This window comes from Macrotis lagotis, chromosome 7 (genome assembly GCF_037893015.1).
Source record: "Macrotis lagotis isolate mMagLag1 chromosome 7, bilby.v1.9.chrom.fasta, whole genome shotgun sequence".
Taxonomy (NCBI): Eukaryota; Metazoa; Chordata; class Mammalia; order Peramelemorphia; family Peramelidae; genus Macrotis; species Macrotis lagotis.
Window position 1 is genome coordinate 54,130,355 of NC_133664.1, and position 26,318 is coordinate 54,156,672.

The 26,318-nt window shown below is 37.0% G+C and overlaps 1 protein-coding gene across 1 annotated transcript in view; it reads right to left on the reverse strand.

Moving 5' to 3' along the window:
• ITGA8 (integrin subunit alpha 8) overlaps nucleotides 1-26,318 on the reverse strand; it is a 205,931-nt gene that overhangs the window by 98,209 nt on the left and 81,404 nt on the right. The window contains exons 13-14 of the mRNA XM_074192923.1: nucleotides 25,257-25,448; nucleotides 2,989-3,034 (exon numbers count right to left, since the gene is read on the reverse strand). Of these exons, the coding sequence (XP_074049024.1) occupies nucleotides 2,989-3,034; nucleotides 25,257-25,448 (238 nt within the window). The remainder of the gene's footprint in view (nucleotides 1-2,988; nucleotides 3,035-25,256; nucleotides 25,449-26,318) is intronic.

The window sequence follows — 26,318 nt, forward strand, 5'->3', positions numbered from 1 at the left end:
GATAAGGAAACTGAGTCAAACAGGGTTCAGTGACTTGCCCAGGGTCACATAGCTAGTAAGTGTCTGATGCCAGTTTTGAACTTAAAATGATGAGCTTGCTTCACTTCAGGCCAGGCTTTCTCTCTATTGTCCCACCTAGTTGTCAGAGAACAATGTACATTTTTTAAGGAAAAACTATAGGAGCTAATGGGCCAAGACTCCAGATGAAAGCCACACATGATGATCATGCTTGAGAAACCTTCCATGAAATAATCTGACAGACTGGAACACTGAGCCTTAGGGTAGGCAGCAATGATTTGCTCAGCATACTGCCTTAAGGGAGGACTTAACCATCACCAGATAACCAGTTCTACTGGGAATTTTCCTGAACCAATTTCTGATTCTCATTTGCACTCCATGTAAAAGACTTTGTTTTAATTTAATGAGATTCCTACCATGGATTCGCTGGGAATCTAGTCTTCTTCATTCCCCATGCTGTCTGGGAGATTATGATCTGCTTTTCAGGGATATCATCTTGTGAATTTGGGCAGGGAATCTTGTTCTCCCTAAGGGAGTCAGCCTATAGAACCCCTTTGAGTTTTGACCTGGTGCCCTCAGTTTCTGTGTTATGGGTCCTTCAGACAAATGGAAACAGTTTCAAAAATTCATTAATTTGACAAGCATTTGATTAGTTGGAGAAGGGTACTGTGCTGGGCATGGGAGATATAAAAATGAAAATAAGCAAATTTTTTTTCCTTAAAGAGTTTATATTGTGTTTGAGCTCCCTCCTAAAAAAGTCTGACAACAGACAAGTAAAATATTGTTGTTGCATGGTTCAAATGTGTCTGACTCTTAATGATCCCATTTGGAGCTGTTTTTTTTTTTTTGGCAAAGAGATTGAAGTAGTTTGTCATTTTCTTCTCCAGCTTATTTTACAAATGAGGAAACTGAGGCTAATAGGATAAAGTAACATGTCCAGGATTAATTGGCTCATATGTGTCTGTGGTTGGAATTTGAACCCAGGAATATGAGTCTTCTGACTCCAGTTCTGGGACCCTATCCACTGTGTCACCTAGCTGCTAAATACAAAATCCATCCAAAACAGTGTGTATGTAAGTGTGTGTGTGTGTGTGTGTGTGTGTGTGTGTGTGTGTGTGCATGCACACACAATGGCAGGTGGGGTATCCTAAGATACATGCAAAATGATGTGTGTTGAAGGGAAATTAAAAACTGGGAGACATCAGGAAAGTCCTCAAGGAGGAAGTTCCTTTAAGTAGAATCTGGAAGAAAAACATGAATTTTAACAAAAGGAAGGAGAGTACTCCAGACATGGGGGAACATAGAAAGGGTAGAAATGAGAAATGGAAGGTGGGTCAATTTGGCTGGAACACTGAGTGTACAAAGGGGAGTAATTTACAGTCAGTCTGGATAGGTAGATTGAAGCCAGATTCTGAAGGGCTTTAAATGTCAAAACGATGAGTTTGTACTGTGTTCCAGGAGCCACTGGTGTTTGTTGAGCAGGAAAGTGAGATGCTATGCTTTAGTGACATGATTTGGCAGTTCCACAGACTATGGATTCAAGTAGGGAGCAACCTGAGGAGACCAAGGAAACTTTCTGGAACTGTCTGGGCTAGAGGAGATTTGGGTCTGGACTTGGGCCGTAGAGCAGAGTGGACATAAGAAAGAGATGGTGTGGAGGAAGGATTCACAAGACTTGGCAACTAACTGGCCTTGGAACCTTGTGAAGGTCGTGGAGGAAAGTTAAGAGTTAGGGGTGATTGAGGTGGCAAATCTCAGTAATTCAAAAATGGCTAGTGCCCTCCCCAGAAATAAGGAAGTGTCCAGGATCCACTGCCTATATAAATGGTTTAGATTTCTTTGTCTATTGCTTCTGGATATATCTAAAAATCATCAACCCATATCCCAGTAGCACTAATGGGATGAAAGGATCCCAGATATATTTCCAGAAATGTCTTTTCCCTCTAACTATTCTATAAATGCACAGGGAAATATGGTAGGAGAAGAGAACTGAATATGCAAAATCTAATGTGCATTACTTAATAGTCTTTTTTTTTTTTTTAGGTTTTTACTTTTGTAAGGCAAATGGGGTTAAGTGGCTTGCCCAAGGCCACACAGCTAGGTAACTATTAAGTGTCTGAGACCAGATTTGAACCCAGGTACTCCTGACTCCAGGACTGGTGCTTTATCTACTGCACCACCTAGCCGCCCCAATTAATAGTCTTCTAAGGATCATGCTACCAACATTACTTCTGGAGCTGCAATTACTCCACCACCCCTCAGTACCACTATTACCATTACTATTCCTAAGACTATGTTGGAGCTCTTATATGAAGACTTCCTTGATTCCTCCCTCCCTCTAAACTGTCAGTACTCTTTCTTCTTTTGGATAATGATAATAGAAAATAGTAGCTAGCATTTAAATAGTTTTTTAAGGTTTGGTCCTTTGGTCTTTACAACAACCTTGGGAAGATGCTATTGCATCTACATTTTACAGATGAGGAAACCGAGTCAAACAAGTTAAGTGAATTGCCCAGGGTCACACAACTAGTGACTCTCAGGGTCATATACCTCTATTCTTCTTGTTTCCAAGTTGGAATCCTCCATCTACTTGGCTCTCTGGCCACTGAAATTCCTTTCACATTTTATCTTTGTATGTATTATAACTTCCTTCCTGAATAGAATGTAAGCTCTCTGAGGACAGGGGCAATTCCAGTTTTCTCTTTCACAAAGTAGATGCTTTGTAAATATTTGCTAAATTCAGAACTCATTGAGAATACTAAGGCAGAGATCTCAATGAAAATAAAGCAAACAAATAATATGAAACCATACAACCCTAATCTTAAAAAAAGACTTTCCAAAATAAACATTTGAAATATTTGGAAACCTCTGAACTAGCATTTCCCCAAATGCTATTTTAGTCTAATGAAACACAGAAAAATTAAACAAATTTGAAACCACATGAATATTTTCATACCATCAACCACATACCTATAAACAACCACTTTTCCAGTTCCAAAGGCACCCACAATTAAATCTGGAAAAAAAACATATAACAGTTTTTATAGTAGCCATGTTTCAAAAATCTTACTCATCACTTGCATATGTAACAAGCTGAAATGATCTCTCTTTCTCTCTTTTTTTTGGTAGAAATGCTCCTTCATCAGTATAGTAAACTCCAAAATGGAAACTTCCTTCTTATAATGTACATTGGTGACTATACTATATACTTATGGTCTATGAGAGATTGCCTGGGGCAACGAAAGATGATGAGTAATATCATTAATTTACAATTAACAATGAAAATAAGAAGAGAGAATCAATTCTGTTTCTAAAATATTCTGGATCATAATATAATTAGCTATGGTCCTGAGTTCAATGGAATGGTGTTCCATTTGGAGTCCCATTCCAGATTGGTTGAATGAACATAGTGGAAGAATCTCATTGTTGCAGTCTTTCTTTTCATTCAATAGTTTATTACAAACCCCAAAGACAGCATTATTGTGAGATTTTCTGCAAGGAGAAAAACTATTAGTTTAAATCATTATCAATTCTGTAAAGAAACTTGGAGAAAAAGGGAGGGCAGGAAAAAGTAGAGACACAGCATTTATATAATGCCTATGTGCCTGATGCTATGCTAAGCATTTTGCAAATATTGTTTTATTTCATCCTTACAACAACCTGGCAAGGGTGGGAGACCATTTTTGAACTTCACGTCTTACTGACTCCAGGCTCAAATCAAGTTGTTCCTGTAATCCAGAATTAGTGTTTTAACCCCTGAACCTAACCATGATAACTGATGGCACAAATTTCTAGATTAATCTATTTTGCCTTTCCAAAATATGTTAATTTGAAATTCATTATATTATCTCACCTTATGATTGTATAATTTTATTTGTTCAAATCATCATCTCATTTCATTACTTTTTTCCTAGCTCTTCGAGTAGAACAATAATTTTCTCTCTTTTCTTTTTTTAGTGGATTTTTTTTAAGATTTTATTTATTTTGAGTCTTACAATTTTTCTCCTATTAATTACTCCCCCCCAGAAGGCAATTTGCCAGTCTTTACATTGTTTCTATGGTAAATATTGACCCAAATTGAATGTGATGAGAGAGAAATCATATCCTTATGGAAGAAATATAAAGTATAAGAGATAGCAAGATCAGACAATAACATATCAGTTTTTTTCCCCCTAAATTAAAGTTAATAGCTCTTGGTCTTTGTTCAAACTCCACAGTTCTTTCTCTGGATATAGATGGTATTCTCCATTGTAGATAGCCCTAAATTGTCCATGATTGTCAAACTGATGGAATGAGCGAGTCCATCAGGGTTGATCATCACTCCCCATGTTGCTGTTAGGGTGTACAGTGTTCTTCTGGTTCTGCTCATCTCACTCAGCATCAGTTCATGCAAATCCCTTCAGGCTTCCCTGAATTCCCATCTCTCCTGGTTTCTAATAGAACAATAGTAGAAAGTGAAGTGTTCTATCTCAGAAACTACAGACTCCAAACTTTCTACACAGTGATGATCTAGAATGCTCTATCTCATGTTAAACATTTATAAAGCTCTTACTATGTAAAAGGTCCTGTTCTAAATATAAGGACTACAAATACAACTAATGAAATAATCCTTACTGGCAAGAAACATTCTACAGGGATAGATGAGTATATACATACAGAATAAAAATGGAGAGAATAAATACACATAAATAAAGAATAATTAAAGGAGGCATTTTCAGAAGATGGACAACAGAAGTTGGAATGGGGGAGGAGGAACCAAAAGCTTTATGTAGATATTGTTGTCTCAGATGCATCTTGAAGGTAGCTAGGGGTTCTATGAGGCAAATATAAGGGAATATATGTTTGAGGCGAGGAGGATGACTAGTATAAAGAAACTGGGAAATGATGAGGTCTGCTGAATAGAGAGCAAAGGAAAAACCAGTTGGGCTGGATAGCAGAAGTGAAGGAGTAGGAATAATATCTAATGAGGCTAAAGAGATATTTTGGGAAAGATTGTGACAGCCTTTAAGAAATAAAAAGGAGGGTGTTAGATTTTTTTTCTTTAGAGCAAACAAGGAGGAACAGGAATTATTTAAAAAGGGAATATGGTGAATTGAAGTCAAGAAGACTCATCTTCCTGAGTTCAAATCTGGCCTCAAAAACCAGCTGTGTGATCCTGAGTAAGTCACTTAACCCATTTGCCTTAGCTTCCTCATCTATAAAATGAACTGGAAAAGAAAATGGCAACCCCCCTTCAGTATCTTTGCTAAGAAACTTCAAATGGAGTCGAAGAGTTGGATATGACTAAAGCAGTTGAACAATAACAAACATGGTCAGATATGCATTTAAAGAAAATCAGTTGGGCATGATGGTACTTGAAGCTGGAAGACCAATTAGGAGACTGTTATAGTGATGCAGGTGAGAGGTAGCAAGAACATGAGATAAGGTTAGAAGCATTGTGAACAAAGAGGTGTAGGATGTGAGAAATGTGCGCACAAATATTGGGCAACAAATCAGTCACATGGAGGGAAAGTGAATTAGGAGCCCGGGATAATTAAATTAGAAACCAGGGAGATTAGAAAAATAGCTGTTTTCAACAGAAATAGGGAAGACTGGAAAAAAGAAAGGTTAAGGAAGACAAGTTTTAGACATATGGAGTTTTAGGCATCCCTGGAACAACTAGTTTGAAGTATCCAAGAGGTGATTAGTGATAAAAATTTGAAGTTCAAAGGAAAGAGGAACTGGAGATACAAAGCTCTGTGAATCATCTGTATGGAGCTGATAATGAAACCTACAGGAGGAAATGAGATCATGGAAAAAGAATGAAATAAAAGAAAATTAAGATACCTTAAGTCCAGCCTTGGGGAAGACCCCCCATTGGGGGAAGGGGCATGTGGGAAGGAAAATGATAGAGATAATGAACCATCAAAGAAGACTGGGAAGGAGAGGTCAGAGAGGCAGGGGGAGAACCTTTAAGATAGTGTCATGGAAGCCCAGAGATGAGAATTTATTCAGAAGAGGTTGGTTACCATTAGACAGAGAGTTCTGGAAGGATGAGGAGTTAAAAAAAGACCATCAAATGTGGCAACTGAGAGACTGCTAATAACTTTGAGAAGAGAAATTTCAGTTCACTGATGAGGTTGGAAGACACATAGCAAAGAATTGAGGAGCTGAGAAAATGAAGGGCATATTATACAACATCGTGAGGACAGTGATATCTTGCCAAGATTTTGTAAAGATGGGGGGGGCATTTGAACATGACTGAAGGCAGTAGAGAACAAATAGGGAGAGACTGGAGATTAATGGGAGGGAGTAGGGAGTGCGATCAATCTACTGGTCTGCTAGAAACTTTCATTTTGTTGTCTCCACTTTCTCTTTTCCTTTTAATTTTTTTCCTAATTTCCTTTTCTCTTGTTCTAATTATTTCTCTTTTGGTCTTTTGTTCTTTTTTAATTCTTTTCTTACTCTTTCCTTTTATCTTTTCTCCTCTCTTTTACCCTTCACCTCCCCTCCTCCTAATAAGATGAGATTTTTAGAAATATATATACTACATAAAGTTTTGAAAATCAACTGTGAACATAGAATTTCTTAGCAAAAATAAGCAAGAGGGGCAGCTAGGTGGTGTAGTCGATAAAGCACCAGCCCTGGAGTCAGGAGTACCTGGGTTCAAATCTGGTCTCAGACACTTAATAATTACCTAGCTGTGTGGCCTTGGGCAAGCCACTTAACCCCGTTTGCTTTGCAAAAACCTAAAAAAAATATAAGCAAGAGAATGAGTGAAATCTGATTCTGCTGATGAAGACAATGAGGAAAAGTTGAGAATATATGATATGAAACCTGGGTGAATTCAGATGAATTTACATCTTCTACACTGAAAATTTTCAAGAAGAAAATCTACATGTTACTTTGAGGTATGATTTGAAAGAAGATACCCAATCCAGGAGAACTTTGGTTCCACCAGAACCAGACACTCAGAATAAATTAAACTCAATTTAAGAAAGCACAAATTGGGCTGGTAAATAGAAAGGATTTATTTATTCTGAAATTTTTCATCTCAGCATCCCAGAAGGGGATGTTGTCTACAGTGGAAAATAAGAACCCTGGCAGTATTACAACACACTTTTCTATATGAGAATATAGCTATGGTTATCTAGGGTCCAAAACTCCAGTTAGTTATCAACTCTGGAAAAATGTTTGTCTCCTGAGAAACCACCTTGGTATTGCGCCTGCTGGAAGGGGTTAGCCATCGTTCAGGCTCAAACGCTCAGCCTCTTGAGCAGAAGAGAATTGATTAGTTGACTTGCATTTCTGCCCAATTGATTTTCTTCCTCTAAGTGGGAGATTGGCAATGAAGGCCATGTTGTGGTTCACATATGTATTCTTTTTTTAAATGATCTTAACTTTTTGATTTGGCAAGCAGGGCACATATTTCAGTGTTTCAGGGCTTAAATGATGATTTGGAGGCTGATCAATTGTGAGGCTAACATTTAGATTCATAACTCTGCATTCTTTCTCTCTCACCATGAGATAACAGGTCTAAGATTTTTATCAACTGTCCATTTCCTTTCCTTTTCTTTCATTTTTTAAAAAAAGTTGTCCACAGGCAGGTTCTTAAAAAAATAACTTTATGCTTTTCTTGGAAAAAAAAAAAAACTGAGTCTGGCAAATTACCTTTGTTCTCTCCCCTCAACAGAAAAATAAAAATGAAATGAAATGGAACTCTAAAATACTAGGTCTTTGATGATCCATCTCATTGCTTAAAACGTTTATTTTTCTTTTGACTTCTCTTGGATCCTGCGGATAATTTTGCTAAAAAACAAAAGGGTATGCAGCTTTGGTCAACAAGAAATAATAACTTTGAAAATGTGAAATAACAGCAGAAATGTATTATCTCCATGTTTTATGTCATTCTCTTCCAAATTTGCATTTTTCTATTTTGATGAAGAAAAAACAAGTTTTGAAACTGTTGTTTGAAATGGAGAATTTGAGTTTTGAGTTTCACCAATTCATCAAGGGGACTGTTAAAGTTGGAGATTCTCCAGTTAGAAAAGACCAGCTCTGTTTCAAGTGAGTAGATGAGGAACACAAGAAGGCAATTCACTTAGAAGACCTAAGAGCGTGGGTAGCAGGAGTTGGAGGCCACAAGAAGAAAGGCTATAGATAGATATGAAGGAACAATTGAAATTATTTCATGGAGGGAAATAGTGTTTGTGGAATCTTGAGGACCACTCATAGATATTAATCACTTCCTATATGTAGGAGATCTATTCCTCCTACATATAGGGGGACAGGGAAGTATGTGGGGATCACATTAATGATAAGGATAGGGTTAGATTTTGTACTTGTGATTTTACTAATGTAAGGAAACTCCATCTGCCAGTGTAAGGCAGAACTTGCTCTTTAACTTGAATTAGAAGTGATTAAAAAGCAATGAAATGTTAAGTGACTTGCCTTGGTTCACATAACAAGTATTTATCAAACTCTAACCCAGTACTTTTCCGATTTCAAGGTTGGCTTTAGCTATTACACCAAAATTACTTCTTCAGTAGTGCTATTTATCTAGAATCCAAATCCAGGAATGATTTCTGAAGTTTGAAAATTGTAGTCTTGCATTTATGACTCTAAAAATCTATTATCAGTCTATCTTTTTGAACTTATCACAAGAATCTTAAATTTTATTCTATAATTACATGGGGGTTATTTTTTTTTTAGGTGTTTGTAGGGCAAATGGGGTTAAGTAGCTTGCCCAAGGCCACACAGCTAGGTAATTATTAAGTGTCTGAAGCTGGATTTGAACTCAGGTACTCCTGACTCCAGGGCCGGTGCTCTATCTGCTGCGCCACCTAGCCACCCCTATAATTACATGTTAAAACATTTTTTAACATTGTTTTTCATGTTTTGAATTCCAACTTCTATCCCTCCTTCCCTGCTCACACCCAAATCATAACAGCCTCAATTACTTACTGTCATCTTTATCATCCAATCTCTATACTTCTGTTCCATTCCTAGTCATTGAATTTTCCTGTTGATACCCTACTACTCACCATTTAAGGCCCAACACTGGTGATTGAATGAAGGAATGAATGAATACAAGCATTAATTTTCTATATTTGAAGCATTGTGCTAAACTTTGGGAAAGCTCGAGAGTAAGTTAGTACCTACTGGAAATGAATCTCACCATCTAATAGGTGAAGAGGATAGATATAGAGGTATTCGCCTATAAGAATAGACAAAAAAGTCCAGTTCTTCTCAAGGGACAGTAGCAAGGTGGATAGCAAAGCAGCTCCTTAATGTCATTTCTATTGCCAAAATCATATCCAGTTCTGATGCTGAAGCATTTAACAAGGACTATGGTGGTGAGAACTTTCTTATCTGATTTTTCTGTAAGTTTGTGCCTGAGGAGATAGGCACATCACTCGTAGGGGACTTGTGTCCAAAGGAGTTGCTCCCCTGGATGAAGTCTAGGAGAGTTGACCTAGAAGCAGGGTTACAGGTCTGTGATGTGCTGCTATTCCCTTGGCACTTGGATGTAGGGTCGTGGGCTGACTCTGCCTCTCTTTGTTTGAAGTGCTGGCTATGGTTTGGACTGCCTAGAAAATACCACCTCCTGTCATTCCTTGAAGATATATTCCTGATTTAGCTATCACCTCTTCTTTGAAGACTTCTCTGATCCTTCTTCCCTAACCCCTTTATTGCTTCTCAGGAGTTTTTCAGTCATGTCCGATTCTCCATGACCCCATTTTGGGATTTTCTTGGCAAAAATACAGGAGTGCATTGCTATTTCCATCTCCAGCTCATTTTACAGCTGAGGAAACTGAGGCAAAAAGGATTAATTACTTGCCCAGGATCATAGAGCTAATAAGTGTTTGAGGTCAGATTTCATGTCCATTATTTTAGCCACTATTTCACCTAGTTGTCTGTTTTGATGTCTAGATTTCAATTAATTTTTGCTTCTGACTGTTGCATAACTTTGGGGGAGTCACTGCCATTTGGCAAGTGGACATAAGACCCTCAAAGCATAACTGAGATTGCCAACTATGACAGCTGAGTACAACATTCTCCCATGAGTTTGACCATCCCTACTTAGAGTAATAATTACATGAAAGAAAACAAAAAAGCAAAACCATGTCAGTAAATACAATAGCTATCGTTTGTAAGCAGAGGATTATGAAATCTCTGTGGATGTTTGGCCCTGGATAAACAACTCATTTTTGTGGAGAGAAAGCATTTAGATAAAGTCTGGCAAGCTTAGTCATCTAAAAATAGACAGAAACTTTTATTCATTGCCTTTATGGTGCAAACTGTACAACGTCATGGAGAGAATGAATGATTAGTTAAAGAGGAAATGCTTTAAAAAGCATTCATAATTTCTATAGCAGGAAATATTCATTCTAACAATCTGCATTAAAATATTTCCAACTGAGCTCAGAAAAAAAAGCATTCATGAGTTCTGAGGCTATAGAATTCTGGTTTACTAGAAGTTTGTTTTCTTGTGTAATAACTGAAGGTCAAGAAGATGATTGTCTATGACCCTGGTTTATGAAAAGAATTGCCCACATTTCACAGCCAGTCTGTAGCTGAGAAAAAATTCTACCCTTGCTCTATTCACTGTTGCCCACCCATCAGCCCTCAGAGGCTTCAGATGCTGACCCAGAGAGCTGTCCCATGGCTTAGACAGGTTTAGCTCTACCTTCCCAGCATTTCTCCTGCTCACCTTGTTGGTGGTGGACCTGATTCAGTTTGCAAGATGTTAGAATCAAGCATCATTATAGCATTTACAAACACCCTGAAAAAGAGTTGCTTAGTGTTGGGTGTCTGTTAAGCAGGGCTGATTTCCTAAAGCTAAAGTGACTACTAGACTCACACAAGATGATTTTACTCTTTACCCCCCCCCCACATTTTGCCCACTGAAAGCTGATGATACCTGAAGTTCTTCAATTAGGCTTTTTATTCTAGTTTCGGAATCTGTCAATCTGTTTCATGCAAATCCTATTTTTTAAACAGTTTTCAGTCATTTATATCATAATGTGAATGGGTTTCTAGATCTTTAGTTGAGAGTGTTTTTATAAAAGAAAGAAGGTGCCTGTGGAGTTTGGTAAGAAATGCCATGGTGGGGCAGTGGAGAGCCAATGAGGAGTAAGGTTCCTGAAAACAGATGTTAGCTACTTCATCACTGAACCTACAGTTTGCCCTTCCCCAAAGCTCAATTATAATATACCTTATACCTATATAAATATAAGAGTTGAAGAAATATTTTTTAGATGATGGAGTTTTTTAAAATCACCATATAGACTAAAAGACTCTGGTCTGGGTCATAGATCTCAGAGACAGGGGATCTCTGTTTCAGTCCTATCTTATATAAACTGTAATATTGACCAAGTCAATTTATCTCTCTGAGCCTCTAAGCTTTGAAATGGGAGGCAGGGGGAGGGGGGTAATCCTATTGTTCCCTGAATGTACATTATAGAAATGTTGTGATGAGCAAGTGAGCTGAAACAGATAAATTCTTTGTAACTGTAGAGCATTATATCAAGGTTAGCTAATACCATCACCATCACCTTAATGACCACCTCTCTTCAGACTAATGAAAACAGCCCTGGATTCTGACACTAAGGACCTTGGGAATACCAACCCAGTGCTATCATCCTGGGAAGCCAGCTCTGTGGAGATGTAAGCTAATGGCTTTATATTTTTTTCTGTAGATAATACAGTCTCAGTTACTAAGTCCTAGAAAAGAAAAATCTTGCCATCTAAGTCCTTGACATTTGTCAGAATGGTTCAACATCAGAAACTGATATGATTGTATAAGTGAAAATCACATCAAAGAAAAGGCATTGCCATCAGCTTTGCTAAAGTTCCCAGAACCCTTCCATCCTGACTTGAAGCTGAAACTGTCTACCTACACTGTCTTCTTCATTGGAATGTGAGCTCCTTGAGAGAAAGGGTTGTCTTACTTTTCTATTTGTATCCTCAATGTAACACAATGCTTTTCTTGTAGTAGTTTCGTCACTTAATACACATCCATTCATTTATTTGTTCATTTATTCCTAACCTTTTCTGTTTTCCCCTTGATTTAGTGCCTTCCCTCTTTTGATTATTTCTACTTTATCCTGTAGATAGTTTGCTTGTACAAAGCTGTTTGCATGTTGTCTATCCTTTTAGAGTGTGAGAGTTCCTTGAGGATAGGGACTATCTTTGCCTTTCTTGGTTTTCCCATCACTCAGCATTGCAGGTACTTAATATATGTTTATTTACTGACCAACATATCACTGTTGCATTTACTATTTATACTAAAGTACTTTTGTGGATTTGCAGTCTCACTGATTGGAGTATCTCCTTCACTGGAGTGATTATAGCCCATCCATGTAGAAGACATTCCTTGTGACACTTTCATCTGTCATTTTCTCTTCCCTTATCCTTAGTCTCCAATGAAATGGCTTGTCTCCTTTCCAAGGCCAATTCTTCTAATTCACCATATTGTTTTGGTCTCCTCTGCTCTCTTTTCTCCAGAAAATTGACCTAACTCCTTCCCAACACTCCTCTCTCTCTGTCTCTGTCTCTGTTTCTGTGTGTCTCTCCCTCTTTCTTCTTTCTCTTCCTCCCTATTTACTAACTCCTTTCCTATTCTGCAAAAATGATCATGTCTCCTTCATCCTTAGTCTTGTTCTTTGCTCTTACATCCCCCATCTCTTATTCTAATCCTCATTCAGTCTTTTTTTTTAGGTTTTTGCAAGGCAAATGGGGTCAAGTGGCCACATCTGGGTAATTATTAATGTCTGAATCTGGATTTGAACTCAGGTCCTCCTGACTCCAGGGCCGGTGCTCTTTCCATTGTGCTACCTAGCCACCCCCCTCATTCAGTCTTTTTTTTTTAGGTTTTTGCAAGGCAAATGGGGTTAAGTGGCTTGCCCAAGGCCACACAGCTAGGTCATTATTAAGTGTCTGAGACTGGATTTGAACCCAGGTACTCCTGACTCCAAGGCCGGTGCTTTATCTGCTGTGCCACCTAGCCACCCGCCTCATTCAGTCTTGATCTAATAATTTCAAATATATCTGCTGTCTTTTGCTTGTAATCCCTTGTTCTCTTGACCCAATCCTTTCTCCTCCTGTCTTTCCAAACTCCCTCACTATCCAGCTTCTCTGCACTGAGTGCTCTTCAGTGATGATGGAGAAATTCACTAAAATGTCATTGGGAAAATAAATATTTGGAACATTAACTAGATATTATTAGTATAACCCAAGAGGTTCATGATGACACTAGCAGTTTAAGTTTGGAAATATTGAATTCCTGAAGAGAACTTGAGCATTACTTAACAAATATCATTGATTTCAACATTAGTAAACATTTGGACTTTTACCTTTAACTTGTTTAATATCAGTCTTCATCAAGGTTACTCATGACTTCATAAGCCAAGAAGTTCAATGCTTTGTTTAGCTCATTTGATGTACTATTCTAGTATGACTAGACAGAAGAGCAGTGAGAGATTAAGTCAACTGAAATCCTAATTTAGAATCAGAATCTCAGTTTGTATCTATCCATTTAACTGTACAAATGAGTAAATGCAGCCCAGAAAGTTGAAGTGATGTGAGCAAAGTTAGACAACTAATTCCTGGAAAATTTTTGACTTGAGGTCTGGTCTTTTGGTTCCTAGTATTCCTTCTCCGCCTTGACACTGCTACCTTCTAGTATTTCCATTAAAATTTTAATCTGCTCTAAATTCAAAAAAAATTTAGTAGAAAAGTAATTGACTCATTTCTAATTTGTTTATACTGAAATTATCAAAATATAGCTAACATGAAAGCACTTCAGTGTTCTGCTTTTCTTAAAAACATGAGTAGGAGTTTGCCAGGAAAAAAAAATAAACAGACTATATGGCTCGAGAAGTTGGTTCCAAATGTCAAACTGGTCATTTTAAATGGGCTCAGTTTGACAAAGTACATTACACCCTGGCTTCAATTTTTACCCTATTTGGGTGAATCTGTCCATCCATTTCTTTTTACGTATCGTCTCTTGCTCATGGATGTGTGTACACATGCATGATATTCTACTCATCAAAACAGATGCACCATTTCAAAGTCCCTGCAGCCCCTGTATAACTGTCTAAATTGCCTTCCTGACATAATAATCATGTATTATGAGTTTGAACAAGACAGTGACAATCTTGGTAAGATGCCATTTTTCTCTCTCTCTCTCTGGTCTCTTATAGCCTGAAATTTTTGCTTCTACAGCAAATATGTACTTCCCTCTGCTGTTTGTGTTAATGCCTGTAGCAGATGGGGTTGTCAGAGAGTAATGTTTTAATAGGATTAGACTAGATTATTAAATGGTAGGGATTCTTGCCTGACTACCACAGCTGTTTCTTTTCTGAAATGTTTCCATCAGATCAATATATTCAAGGTATTACATGTGAATCAACCCTTTACATTTTTCTAAGCCCACAAATGGCCATATTGGGAAACCCATCCCCACTTAACCTCATATTTTCAGAAAGTAAACAATTTTGATATTTACAAGTTAAATATGTCTAGGGATTGTGTGTGTGTATATATATATATATATATACACACACACACACACACACAAACACACGTATATGTTTTATTTTCTTTTGACCAGACCCGTGGTTACATTGATATAGACCTCTCCAAGTGAAGAATTTTCTTGACCAATGTAGAGTTCCTATTGGTGGGTAAGTAATTTGTCCAGGCTCTCTCAGTTATTATGGGGAAATTTGAACCTAGGCATTACAGGTTTTTAAGGACAGTTTTTGATTCATTTTCCACACTGTTACCATATCTAAACACACATACACATACAAATATATATATATATATATATATATATATTATATGATTTATATAGTCACAAAAAACAGAAAAAGAGTAGTTTTGCTTAAGAAGAGAATAATGGGAACCAAAAGGAGAGAAGTGATTTCAAATGGAATCAAAAACATCAAAGCCAACAGTCCAGAACAATGAGTTGCCTTGGACACATGGGTTTCCTCATTTTTGCAACCCCTTACCTTACTACATTTCTATAATTGTGTGTCCACTTTCCCTTATGACTCCTGAGAGCATTAGTGGAAGACTGTGATCTAATTTTGTGGGCAGATTGTGACATTTTGATTATCCCTGATTTTTCCATCTATTTGAGTAAAAGATTATTTTTGTTTTTGCCTTTTAACAAATAAATGTTATGATCATTCCTGCTTTTGGCTTATTTTTAATAATAATCTGTGTTTAAGAGTTAATATCAAAAAAAAGAAAAAAGAAAAAAAAAGAGTTTGTGTCACCATGATGGATGCAGCTCCTCTCAGCAGTTCAGAGATAAAAGACAATTCTTTGAGATCTAATATGGACAATGTATTCCTTTTTTAAAAAACTTTCATTTTTTTCTTTCTTTCTCATGAATTTTTCTTTACCCTTAGTTCTAATTCCTCTTTCACAAAATAACTAATAAGGAACTATTTTAAACACAACTGTGCAAATACCATGTTTGTCAGATTGTTTGCTACTCTGGGGAGGAAGAGGGAAGGGAGGATAGTAGAAAAATGTGAAACTCATAAATTTTCAATGAATGAATGTTGAAAACTCCCTTTGAATATAATTTGAAAAATCAAATAAAATTTCAATTTAAAAAAAGAGTTAACATCATGGTGACTGATTTTGTGTAAATGGCAATGCAGTAGTGAGAACTAAGGAGTTATAGTGCCAAATTATAGGAACTTATCTCCCTGACACAAGGAGTTTGCCTATGACTCTGAGAGACATTCTAGATCCTAAGTGTTATTTCTTACTCTCTTACAGTAAGATGACACAATGGATAGAATGAGAGACCTGGAATCAGAAATCTAATCTTGCTGAGTTCTTGCTGTGTGACACTTCCTAGCTGTGTGACCCTAGACAAGTCATTTAACCCTTTTTGCCTCAATTTCTTCATCTGTAAAATGAGCAAGAAAAGGAAATGGGAAAGCACTCCAGTGTCTCTACCAAGAAAAACTCAAGAAGGGTCATGAACAGCTGGACATGACTGAAAAAATTCTATTTTCTAAGAAACTCAGAATTGCCAGTGTGAGTGGGTAAGAGAAATAGTTTAAATAATAATATTAGAGAATCTAGACAATGCTCAGGTAATATAAGGATTTCTACAATCTGGTCTCAGTCTACCTACCTGACCTTATACCCAACTATTTCCTACATAACCTCTCTATTCTACCTATACTGATTTACCTCTATATTTATTATATTTTTGTCACCTTTATTCTCATTGCTTCTGCCACCTGGAATTCTCTCCTTTATCCTATTAGGTGAACCCCAGTTCAAAATTCTAGCTTGTCTAAGAAGTCTTCCTTTACCAACTCTCTCTCTCTCTCTCTCTCTCTCTCTCTCTCTCTCTCTCTCTCTCTCTCCCTCTCTCCCTCTCTCCCCCACCTTTACCATGCATTTTGTACCATTTATTTGACATTTAATTTTGATTCAGGGGTGGTAGTAAATATCTGTTTTATACATGTTAATGCCTTGACTTGCTAAGTAGACTATAAATGTCTTTGAGAACAATGGCCATATCTTACAAGCGTACATAGCTCCCAGTTGTCTAGAATTCTAATATTGTAAATCTCACAGAGATTAGTAGAGGTACATACATACATACATACAATGCAAAAATTATTGGTTGACTACAGACAAAATCCTAACCAAATAAAATAGCCTCTGAATTTACTGGACAATCATTAGGAGCAAAGTTCTCTTCAAAGACAATAGATTATTTTTTCATTGAATTGTAAAGAGAAAGATTCTGAAATGCTTCTTGAAGATTCAGAATATGAATTCAAGGCCCTGATTTCTATCATTCACATCAGCATTTAATGAGCCTAACACTTTTATTAAGATGGGGCGGGTCTTGATAAAGATTTTACATTGTTCCTCAACCACAAAGGAATTTACTGATTGATTTTTAAAAAATAAATTTCATGGGTACAGAGCATTGGCTCTGAAGTCAGAAAGACCTGATTTCAAATCTACTTAGCTGTGTGATCCTGCACAAATCATGTAACCTGTATCTGCCTCAGTTTTCTCATCTGTAAAATGATAATAATCATAGCACCTAGCACCTACCTCCCAAGGTTGATGTGAAGATCCAATGATATAATATTTATGAAGCACTTTGCAAATTGTAAAGCTCTATATGAAATTATTATTATTTCTAGCGGAATAAAAAAGTGAAAAGATTTTTCCATATACAGAATTAACTTGCTAATGGTTGTTAATAAAACAAGGTTTTATCTTAATAGAGAAAAGACTAGAGCTAGAATTTTAGGGTAGAAGTCCACCTCATTTTCCTACAGCACTGGCCAGATTCAGCCAGGAAAGGGTTATTGGTAAGGCTTTGCTCAGTTTTTAGCACATTATGAACACTCAAGGATCAAACATATAAATTCATATTTAGGAGAGCAGTAGCAAATCGTAGGTAGAATCTTAAGTTTTTCTTCCATCCTTTCTTCCTGTTTTCTACTGTTCCACTGAAAGGAGACCATGAGCTTGGCCCCAGATCCACAGTAATAACAACTTGTCCTTAAAAGGCCACAACACTTCTATGTTTCTTTATTTGGAAATGTATTAGTCTTTGCATGTGCTTGGATTGGTCTAGTCTTAGCATTATTATATGAATCAATTGACTAGGACATCATGGATGATGTATATGGATGGTTTTGAGCCACTTAGGAAAAACTAATTATTTCATAATTTATAATATATACATCTTCAGATACTCAAATGGACCCTGATCTCAACAATTTGGATGTCCACGTTTCAACCCATCCATGTCTACTCATTCTCCCATGGAACATTTGAAAATATCCTCCCATAAATTCCCAACATGGCTCTACCAATGTGTTGGAGGCCTTCAGTTCTTCCAGTATATGTAAATAATACAGGAAAACCAGTCTCATGATCTCTTCTTTTAGGAAGAGTTGATGTTGTAAATGGTGTCCTAAAGGATTTTCTTATAGACCATTAAAAAGTAGAGAAGACTTCCTTGTCTAGGGACAGGGAAGCACTAATAAAAATCAGACAGCACCAAATTGATGTGTTACTGAATCTTACAATGGAGAAAGCACACAATTAAAGGTAGGAATATGGTACTTAACAAGATGAATGTTGGGCTTGAAAAGAACCTTATAGATCAACTGGTCCAATTCCCTTCCTCCTGATTTTACATATGAGGACACTGGGGCCCTCAGGAAAAAAAAATGATTGTAAGACCTTAGGACCTTACTGTTTAAAAATTAGCATACTTCTCTCTATATTATGTGACAGCAACAAAAACTCTGATTACTTGAGCTGAAGTGGGATAGCTGAGCTGCCATGCTTGTGAAACCATCTTGTCTTTAACTCATCAGAAACAACCACTTGTAAAATTTTTCCAAAACTAGTCAGATAGCAAACTAAGCCAATTTAACTTACCATACTATGAATCAGAAATTGACAACTTGAATTTCTTAAAATCACCTTTTTGTGTTTTCCCTTGGCTTTCAAAGGTCCAGTTGATTCAGGAATTCTAATATAATGATGGGTAGGAGTGGGGTAGTGCCTGAAACTGTACCAGACTCTGGAGACTGGGATCTATACCTCTGGGGTTGGTTTGTCATGAGGTCATACAGTACAAACTATTGATTGGATATTTCCTTTAAGAAACCATATTAAGAGAAATAACATGGCATAGTGAATAGAGAAAGGTTTGAAGACCAGGGTTCAGGTCATATCTCTGACAAATACTTTCTAGATGACTCCAGATGAGTAATGTAACCACTCAGTCATCTCAAGCATTTCTTTAAGGCTCTAAGTCATAAATCTGCATTGGGAAAGAGAATTTCCTCACTGATAATATGTCAAATAATCCAGATGAGATAGATTTCAATTACAGCAATAATCTCAGGAATGAAAAAAGAACAATGACATTGTTTGAGATATTTTGAAATATCTTAGAAATACATAGATATGGACCAAGGCACCAGCATCATACTTATCAACATTCGGACTAAGAAAAAATAAGCTAGTAACTCATTTTTTTTCTCACTAACACATTTGCATATTTATATTGCAAAAGGACCTTCACTTAAAGACTTAATCAGTTACTGAATCAACCAATTTACATTAAAAACTGTGTGGAGAAATATGCCATATTTACGTCTTCAGAGGATATCCTAAAAGATACCTACTTAATCATCAAAATGCTAAGCGAATCATCAATGAAGATAAGAACTGAGGAAGCAACAATTTCCTGTATTTTCCAGGAGGACTATCAAAAATGGGCTCTTGTAGCAGAGAGATATTATTAGAACTCTTCCACACCTTCAGAGAGGCTCCCCAAATCTGCAGGGACTACAGATCTTAGACTCACATTTAAAAATATTTACCGAACTGAATTACAATATCCTTTGGAGATCTTATGTAATTGGAGTGTCTCTTTAGACGAATGTGACCTATTCAGTTAAGTTGGAATTATTTCCTTTTCCTTTAGACCTTGAATCTATTGTGCCAAATATAAAAATAGCCCTAATTATCTTGTATTCCTATTTTGTTTAAAATATATGTTTTACTTTAGAAATGATCATTTTTCTTGAAGTTGGTTTTTTAATTAACAAATTTTATCTTTTGGGCGTATGGTTAGAGTTAATAATTTTCCCCCAAACCCCAGAGAAACATATAACAAAATTTATAACAAAAATTATTGGAAAAATAAGATTTAATGTGTAAAAAAGGAAATATGTCTAAAGATATTTTCTATAGGCAATATGTGTTTTAAGATGATATGTGTAAAGATATATTCTATAGGCAATGTATGCATATACTGTATATATACAGTATATGCCTACTGTATAAATATATATATATATACTGTATAGATGCACACACACATATATATGTATATACTGTATAGACACATAGATTCTAATGCACACATTCTGTGACCCTGTCTTCATTTCTGTGAATGATCCAACAGTCAATCTTTATAAGAGATATCGAATTACCATGATGGCTGTTGTGCTTATCATATACAAGGAAATGGTTGCCAAGGACCTTCAGTTCAAACCTGCTGTGAGTTTGGCCATCAAGAAAAAAACAAAGGATACATCCTGGTTTGTCAAATAATTTTACTGCCAAAGAAAAAGCACTAACTTTCAAAATCAAACTCAAATGGAAAGGTCCCTTTCTTTTCCCATTCCATAAAAGGAAACAAATTTCTCCAAACAATTCTTACCATGCATTTTACTAAGTTAATATCTATGCAAGCTACACATTCCTAGCTATGACTCAAAACAACTTAGACTTACAAAGTGCTTTTAGGTTTATGAAGTTTCCTGCCAACAGTCAGGAAAAGATAGCATATCATTTTGAATCAAAATAAGGAAACTGAGGCTAAAAGTGAGTAAGTGACTTTCTATGGTCATTCAGATAAATAAGTGTTTGAGTTGGGATGAGAACCCCTGTTCAGAGCCATTTGAAACCAGCATACTGACTATTAGATTGTCTGGATATTTAGCAGAAATAATGGAACTGGCCATATGATTAATATAGACAGAAACACTCTTTCATTTTCTTTTTTGCAAGTTTCCTAACACTCTAGACCATTCCCAAATTATAAACTGAAGACCATGGGATCTTTACTTTGAATGGACTCTCAGAGTTCCTTTTAGACTAAGCTTGTTACTTTAAGGGTAGATAATAGACAACTTTCAGGCTGGGTATTGTACCAACTTTCAATCAACATATCTTAGTAACTGGAACTCACAGATGGCCAGCTTACTCTGTTAAGTCTCATTCCCCTTAATGCACAGAATTTTTCTCTTTTACAGACTCCCTCAACCATGAACTTGTTTGTCTTTCAGGACTGAAGGTGGTATTTACAACTAAGGATGTGACACTAAAGAGTTTTCTTTGACAATTTATAAGTTCAGTGGCCAACCAACCCCAAAGTCAACTGAACAAAAATTCTTTCTACATGTTTCACAGGTGATCCTTCTTTAAATGTGGGAGATGGTAAGAAAATTATAAGGGAGCACCAAGCAACTATCAGTGACTTCAAGTCATTAGGTTGGAATGGGACCATTCCAATGGGGGCAGCTAGGTAGAACAGTGTTTATGGCACCAGACCTAGAATCAGGAATAATGGAGTTCAATTCTAGTCTTAGACACTTTCTAGCTGTGTGACCCTGGGCAAGTCACCAAATCCTGTTTTCTTCAGTTTCTTCCCCTGTAAAATGAACTGGAGAAGGATATGATAAGCCACTCCAGTATCTTTGCCAAGAAAATCCCGTATGAGGTCAGAAAGAGTTTTGATAGGACTGAAAGGATTTTAGGATGAGACTGATGAGTACTTTTTGTTAACATTAGAAGATAAGGACAAGGATTGGAACTGAATCTGTAATACTATTGACACAGGGAACTCCCAGGGAAAGAAACTCACTTTACAAATGCAGGCCAGTCTTCAATGTATAGTCTAAGCTCTGAAGAATAACCTAGAACCCTGAGAAATGAAATGGCTTGCCCAGAGTTCCAAAGCTGGCATGAATCAGAGGTAGGACCAGGTAGGTCTTCAGGGTGCCAAGGTCAGTTCTCTATCTGTTAGAACACCCTGCTTCTTTAATCTCTGAAAAGTCAGGGGGGGAAAGGAGATGAGTTTCAGAGACAAGTCAATGTCTCCTAATTTTTTTTAAAAATAGATGGATTCTTTAAAGTTTAAATTGGTAAACTTAATTTTGATTCTTGGCAAAAAAATTTTTAATTTTGTTTTTTTGCAAGCCAAGGTCACACAGCTAGGTTAATTAATAAGTGCCCGAGGCTTCATTTGAATTCAGGTCCTCCTGACTCCAGGGCTAGTCCTGTGTCCATTGGATTTTTGATGGAGAATTCAAACGGATATTGTAAGATCTGCATAAACCAAAAGCATATTTATCTATTTCTAAAGTAATAAGAAAAATCTCAGAAAGAAAGACTTGGAAATTTTCATAGCATGGTGATTAAGGGCAATGTTGTCAAAATGTGGGACTATATTAATTAAAAGACCATTTAATTGGCTTAGAGGGATCATTATGTATGGTGGTAGACAGAATACCCATGCTTACGAATTAATGGACCCTTCAAATATTGATAAAAGGCATTTTGTTGTACTTGTGTTGTAGACTAAAATACTGGTAGAACTAGGGAGAAGATCCTACAACACCAGCCAGGACTGCTATGAGCAAGGAAATTGCATAGACTTGGGTTTATCAATTTGGGTTGACTTTGTCATAAAGTGGGTTAATCTGGGGCTCAGTTGTGTCTCTTGGGCAGGAAGATGATAAAAGCAGTTTTTAGGACCTCAGTGGGAGAACTTCTCAGACCCCAGGAATCCCTCTTGCTCTCTGATTTTCACCCTCTGGCTGCAACTTTTATCTTTCTGAACCATTTTTAAACTACTGCCTTGTTTTGGGATACAGTAATGTCTTTTTGGTACAAAGGCCTATTTATTCAAACCCTTAGGATCGGAGGGATCCATTACACCTAAAGTGGACTCAGCTTGGATATGATCGAGAGAGAAAAATAGTCTTAGAGTGAGGCTAACCTAGATCCAAGTCCTGCTCAGACACACTTTAGTAAGTAGGTTCCCTGGGCATCACCCTGAAACTTTGAACTTGAACAAAAGTTGCCTATTTGTGTTGATAGAAGGAAGAGGTAGGGTTCTTTACGTGAATGAAATCCATAATAGAGGTTTAAAAAAACCCTTGTATTAAAATAGTGAAACAGAGGAAGGGTCCTTACCTTTTGGGAAGGTCATGAACCCCTTTAACAGTCTTTGATGAACCCTATGGACCACCCCTCCTTGAAATGTTTTTAAATGAATAAAATAAAATACATAGAATTATAATCGAAACCAATTATTGAAGTAGTCCTCAAAATATTTTTTTTTTAAAAAAATAGCTTCCTGAGCCCCAGGTTAACCGCAAGTCCAAGAATCCCAACGTAAAACCCTTGCACTAGAGAGAGCTCTATTATTCAGGACATCAGTTACTACATTTTTTTTTAAATTACCACTTGGTTCCCTGCTCATGCCTTCATTAGTTATTATAAATTGGACTTGTCAGCTCCTGCAGATGCAACTTGAGGGCAGTGACCACTCCTAAGATAAGCAGACTTACTTCCCTTGGTTCTTTCCTTGAGCAGTCACATCCGCTGTCAAGATTGTTAGAGGGGGTGAGAAGAGATGTATGATAAGTAGTCCCTGGAACAGTGTTTACAAGAACCTCTCTCTGCCTCCAGCCTTCTTTTCTTCCTTCTCCTGGACAACATTCCTTTATGAATAAGTTGTTCCACTTCTCAATGTTTTCTGCCCCTTCACTCCAAGAAAGAGTAGCCTCCTAAGGAAGGAGATGGGCTGGCCTTTCAAAAGACACTTCCTTTGCCTGGTTTAAATCCTGGAAGTCCCAAGAATCCCCCCTATCTGTCAAGATCTCCAATTCTAAAGGAAGGCTGTGCCAAACACAATGAAGAAGAAAAACTTTCTAACTCAACTATTTATCTAAAATTACATTGTGGTAGTTTAGTTTAACTATCCACTCAGACATTCCACTGCTAAGGAATCAGATAAGAATAACAGGGAGGGAAAGAATAAATTCTCTGTCTTGAATCTTAGAAAATCAAATGATGAATAAATGTTAAGAAGGATACATTATAAATAGCACCCTGCCTTCCTATTGTAGCTGGTCATGGTTACAGTTCCTGATCAAACTTTTGGTTGGTATGATGTAATCTCAGAGAAGGATAAATCTCAGAGTTGTCAAATGATAAGAGAGCTTTGATTGGGATTGAACACAATCCCAAGGTTTGCCACAATATCTGTGTTAATATGATGAAAATCTTCTGCCGAGCGTGAAAATGGACATGAGGGGCCAGGAACGAACAAAGGTAGTGGGAACCCTAATTTGCTCCATTAGAGAGGGGAAGAGGAAGTGAATGGATGAAAGTTGGAGCAATGTATATTTAAGCGGTTGACTTTGATGGAATGCTGCCTTGAATCATAGCAAGACTTACACATGGAAAATTCTCATCCAAGAGGCAGTGGTTGTCAGTAAACCATTAGTAATTGGAGTTGAAATCATCTTGGACTAGACTAATCTAAATGAATGAAAAAACAGAACCTTAAAACCAAGAAGTTTAATCAAGTCTTCAAGGGGAGGTGTAGAAAATTTCCATGTGGCCTGGTAAGATTCTTCCAAACAACAATTTACATTCTATAGAGAGTTTCCATAATTCTATAATCAAAATGAATCAATGAAGGGTACTTTACTGTCTTACTTTCCTTAATTCTCTTTCGTTCTTTTTTTTAATATTTAGATGAATAGTTTGTTTTTATATCATTTTAGAAAATATCCTTACCCTTCTTCTCAGAGAGTCACTCCTTGGAACAAAGGACAAAAAAAAGAGAGGGGGGGGAAGGGAAAGAAAAAGACAAAGACAAAGAAAGAGAGAATCTATTTAGCAAGACAAATATGCTAAATCTGACAGTATAGACAATATTTCCCTTCCTCTGAAAAGGAGGGTGGGAGGTCTTGCTTTATACAACAAAGCATTACAGATTTTGAACTGGAGGTTAGAGGACAGGCAGTCCAAACCTCTAATTTTACAGATGAGAAAACTGAAGCTCATGGAGGTTAGGTGACTTGCCCAGGATCAAACAATCAGTAAATTGTGTGGAAGTCTGAGGTAGGATTCAAACTCAGGTGTACCTGCCTCTTAAATCCAGAGCTCTATACTTTGTATTTAGTTGCCTAAACCTGATTATGCAACCTAATTAATACTTGAAATAATTCTGCCCCCCCCAATCATTTTTAGGCAGCTTGGCCCAATGGTCAGCAGAAATTATGAAGGATTACAAGCTTTAAGAACTCCTTGCCCCATCCTAAAGAAACTTTCTGGCACATCTACTTTATTGGGATTTTGAGAGAAAGGGGGCTTAATCTTTTTGTTACAAAACTGACAGATTTTATGCTTAATGTAACTATTTAAGTCTTCCTTGCATCTCTGATACTGTCTCTTGACAGGAAAGGGAGTATTTGTTTTGTCTGACTAAATTCGAAGGAAAGTCATCCAGAAATCATAGACAAGGAGCCCCTGTGACTATATTGGAGTTTGACCTTGGCCTTTATGAAAGAGTTACTGAAGCATGATACATTTTCCAGAGAAAGAAGGGATAAAATGAATTCTCCTGTGGAAAGACTTACCTGGGTAATCATTCTTGTCTACATCTGAGTCACCTCTCAAAGTAAAGCCAAATCCCGACGGCATAGCCTGGGAGGCCCAGGCGCCATTAAGAATCTGGGATGGTTTCTGGTTTAATCCTTCTGTATTCCCATTGTAAATGAACACTTTGCCTCTTCCATCTTCTCCGGCAAATGGTGCACCAACGGCAATGTCTACAAGACATAAATATTTATTTCTTAAAGAGTAACTATTTGAAATCAGATTCTATAAGATCATGTGATCACAGATTTAGAGTTGAAAAAAGGCTTTGTAGGCCTGCTAGTCGAGAAAAATGGGGTCTAGAGAGATTAAGGGCCTTTCTGGGCTGATAAGACTAGAGGTTTGGTAGCCCCCTCCCCATTTCAATGTACTTGCTTTAGAAAGGAGGCAACTGAAACCTAAGTAGGGAAAGAGATTTTCCCATGGTCAAACAGTTAGATTCATAGGCTGGAGGGCCAGCCAGAATTTAAATGCAGGTTTTTGACACCAAGTCCAGGAGTCTTCCTTCCTCACTACACTATTCATCAGATTCATTTGAAATATGATTCTATCCCAGCATCTCCATATGATTGATAGCCTGAAACAAAACAACTTTAGTTGTAAATTCGTCAATAAATGTTTTATATTGATTAAATGTATATGGCATCTTCCAATTTTTAGGGTTTTTTTAATTAGTAAAGTGCTTTGTTAATCTTATTTTCTTTGAGGGCTGGGAGGGACAGGAATCTGTTTTTTCATAAACACTGGGGACACTGGGTAACTTCCATCAGCAAAGTCAGTGGGACCCTGATCTTTAATTTATAATTTCAGATAGCTGTCTAGAATGTCTAGGGGTCAGGACACTGCACTTGGATTCAGAAATAATTGTATTCAAATTTTACCCCCAGACATATCCTATGATGTGCCTCAGTTTCCTCATCTGTAAAATGATAAAGGTAGGAAAGGCCTGAACTTGAAAGCTTCTGGGGTCCCTTTCAGTTCTAAATTCATGTTATTCTGATTTGTCTGCCCTTTATGACAGTATTTTTCAGATTCAGAACTTG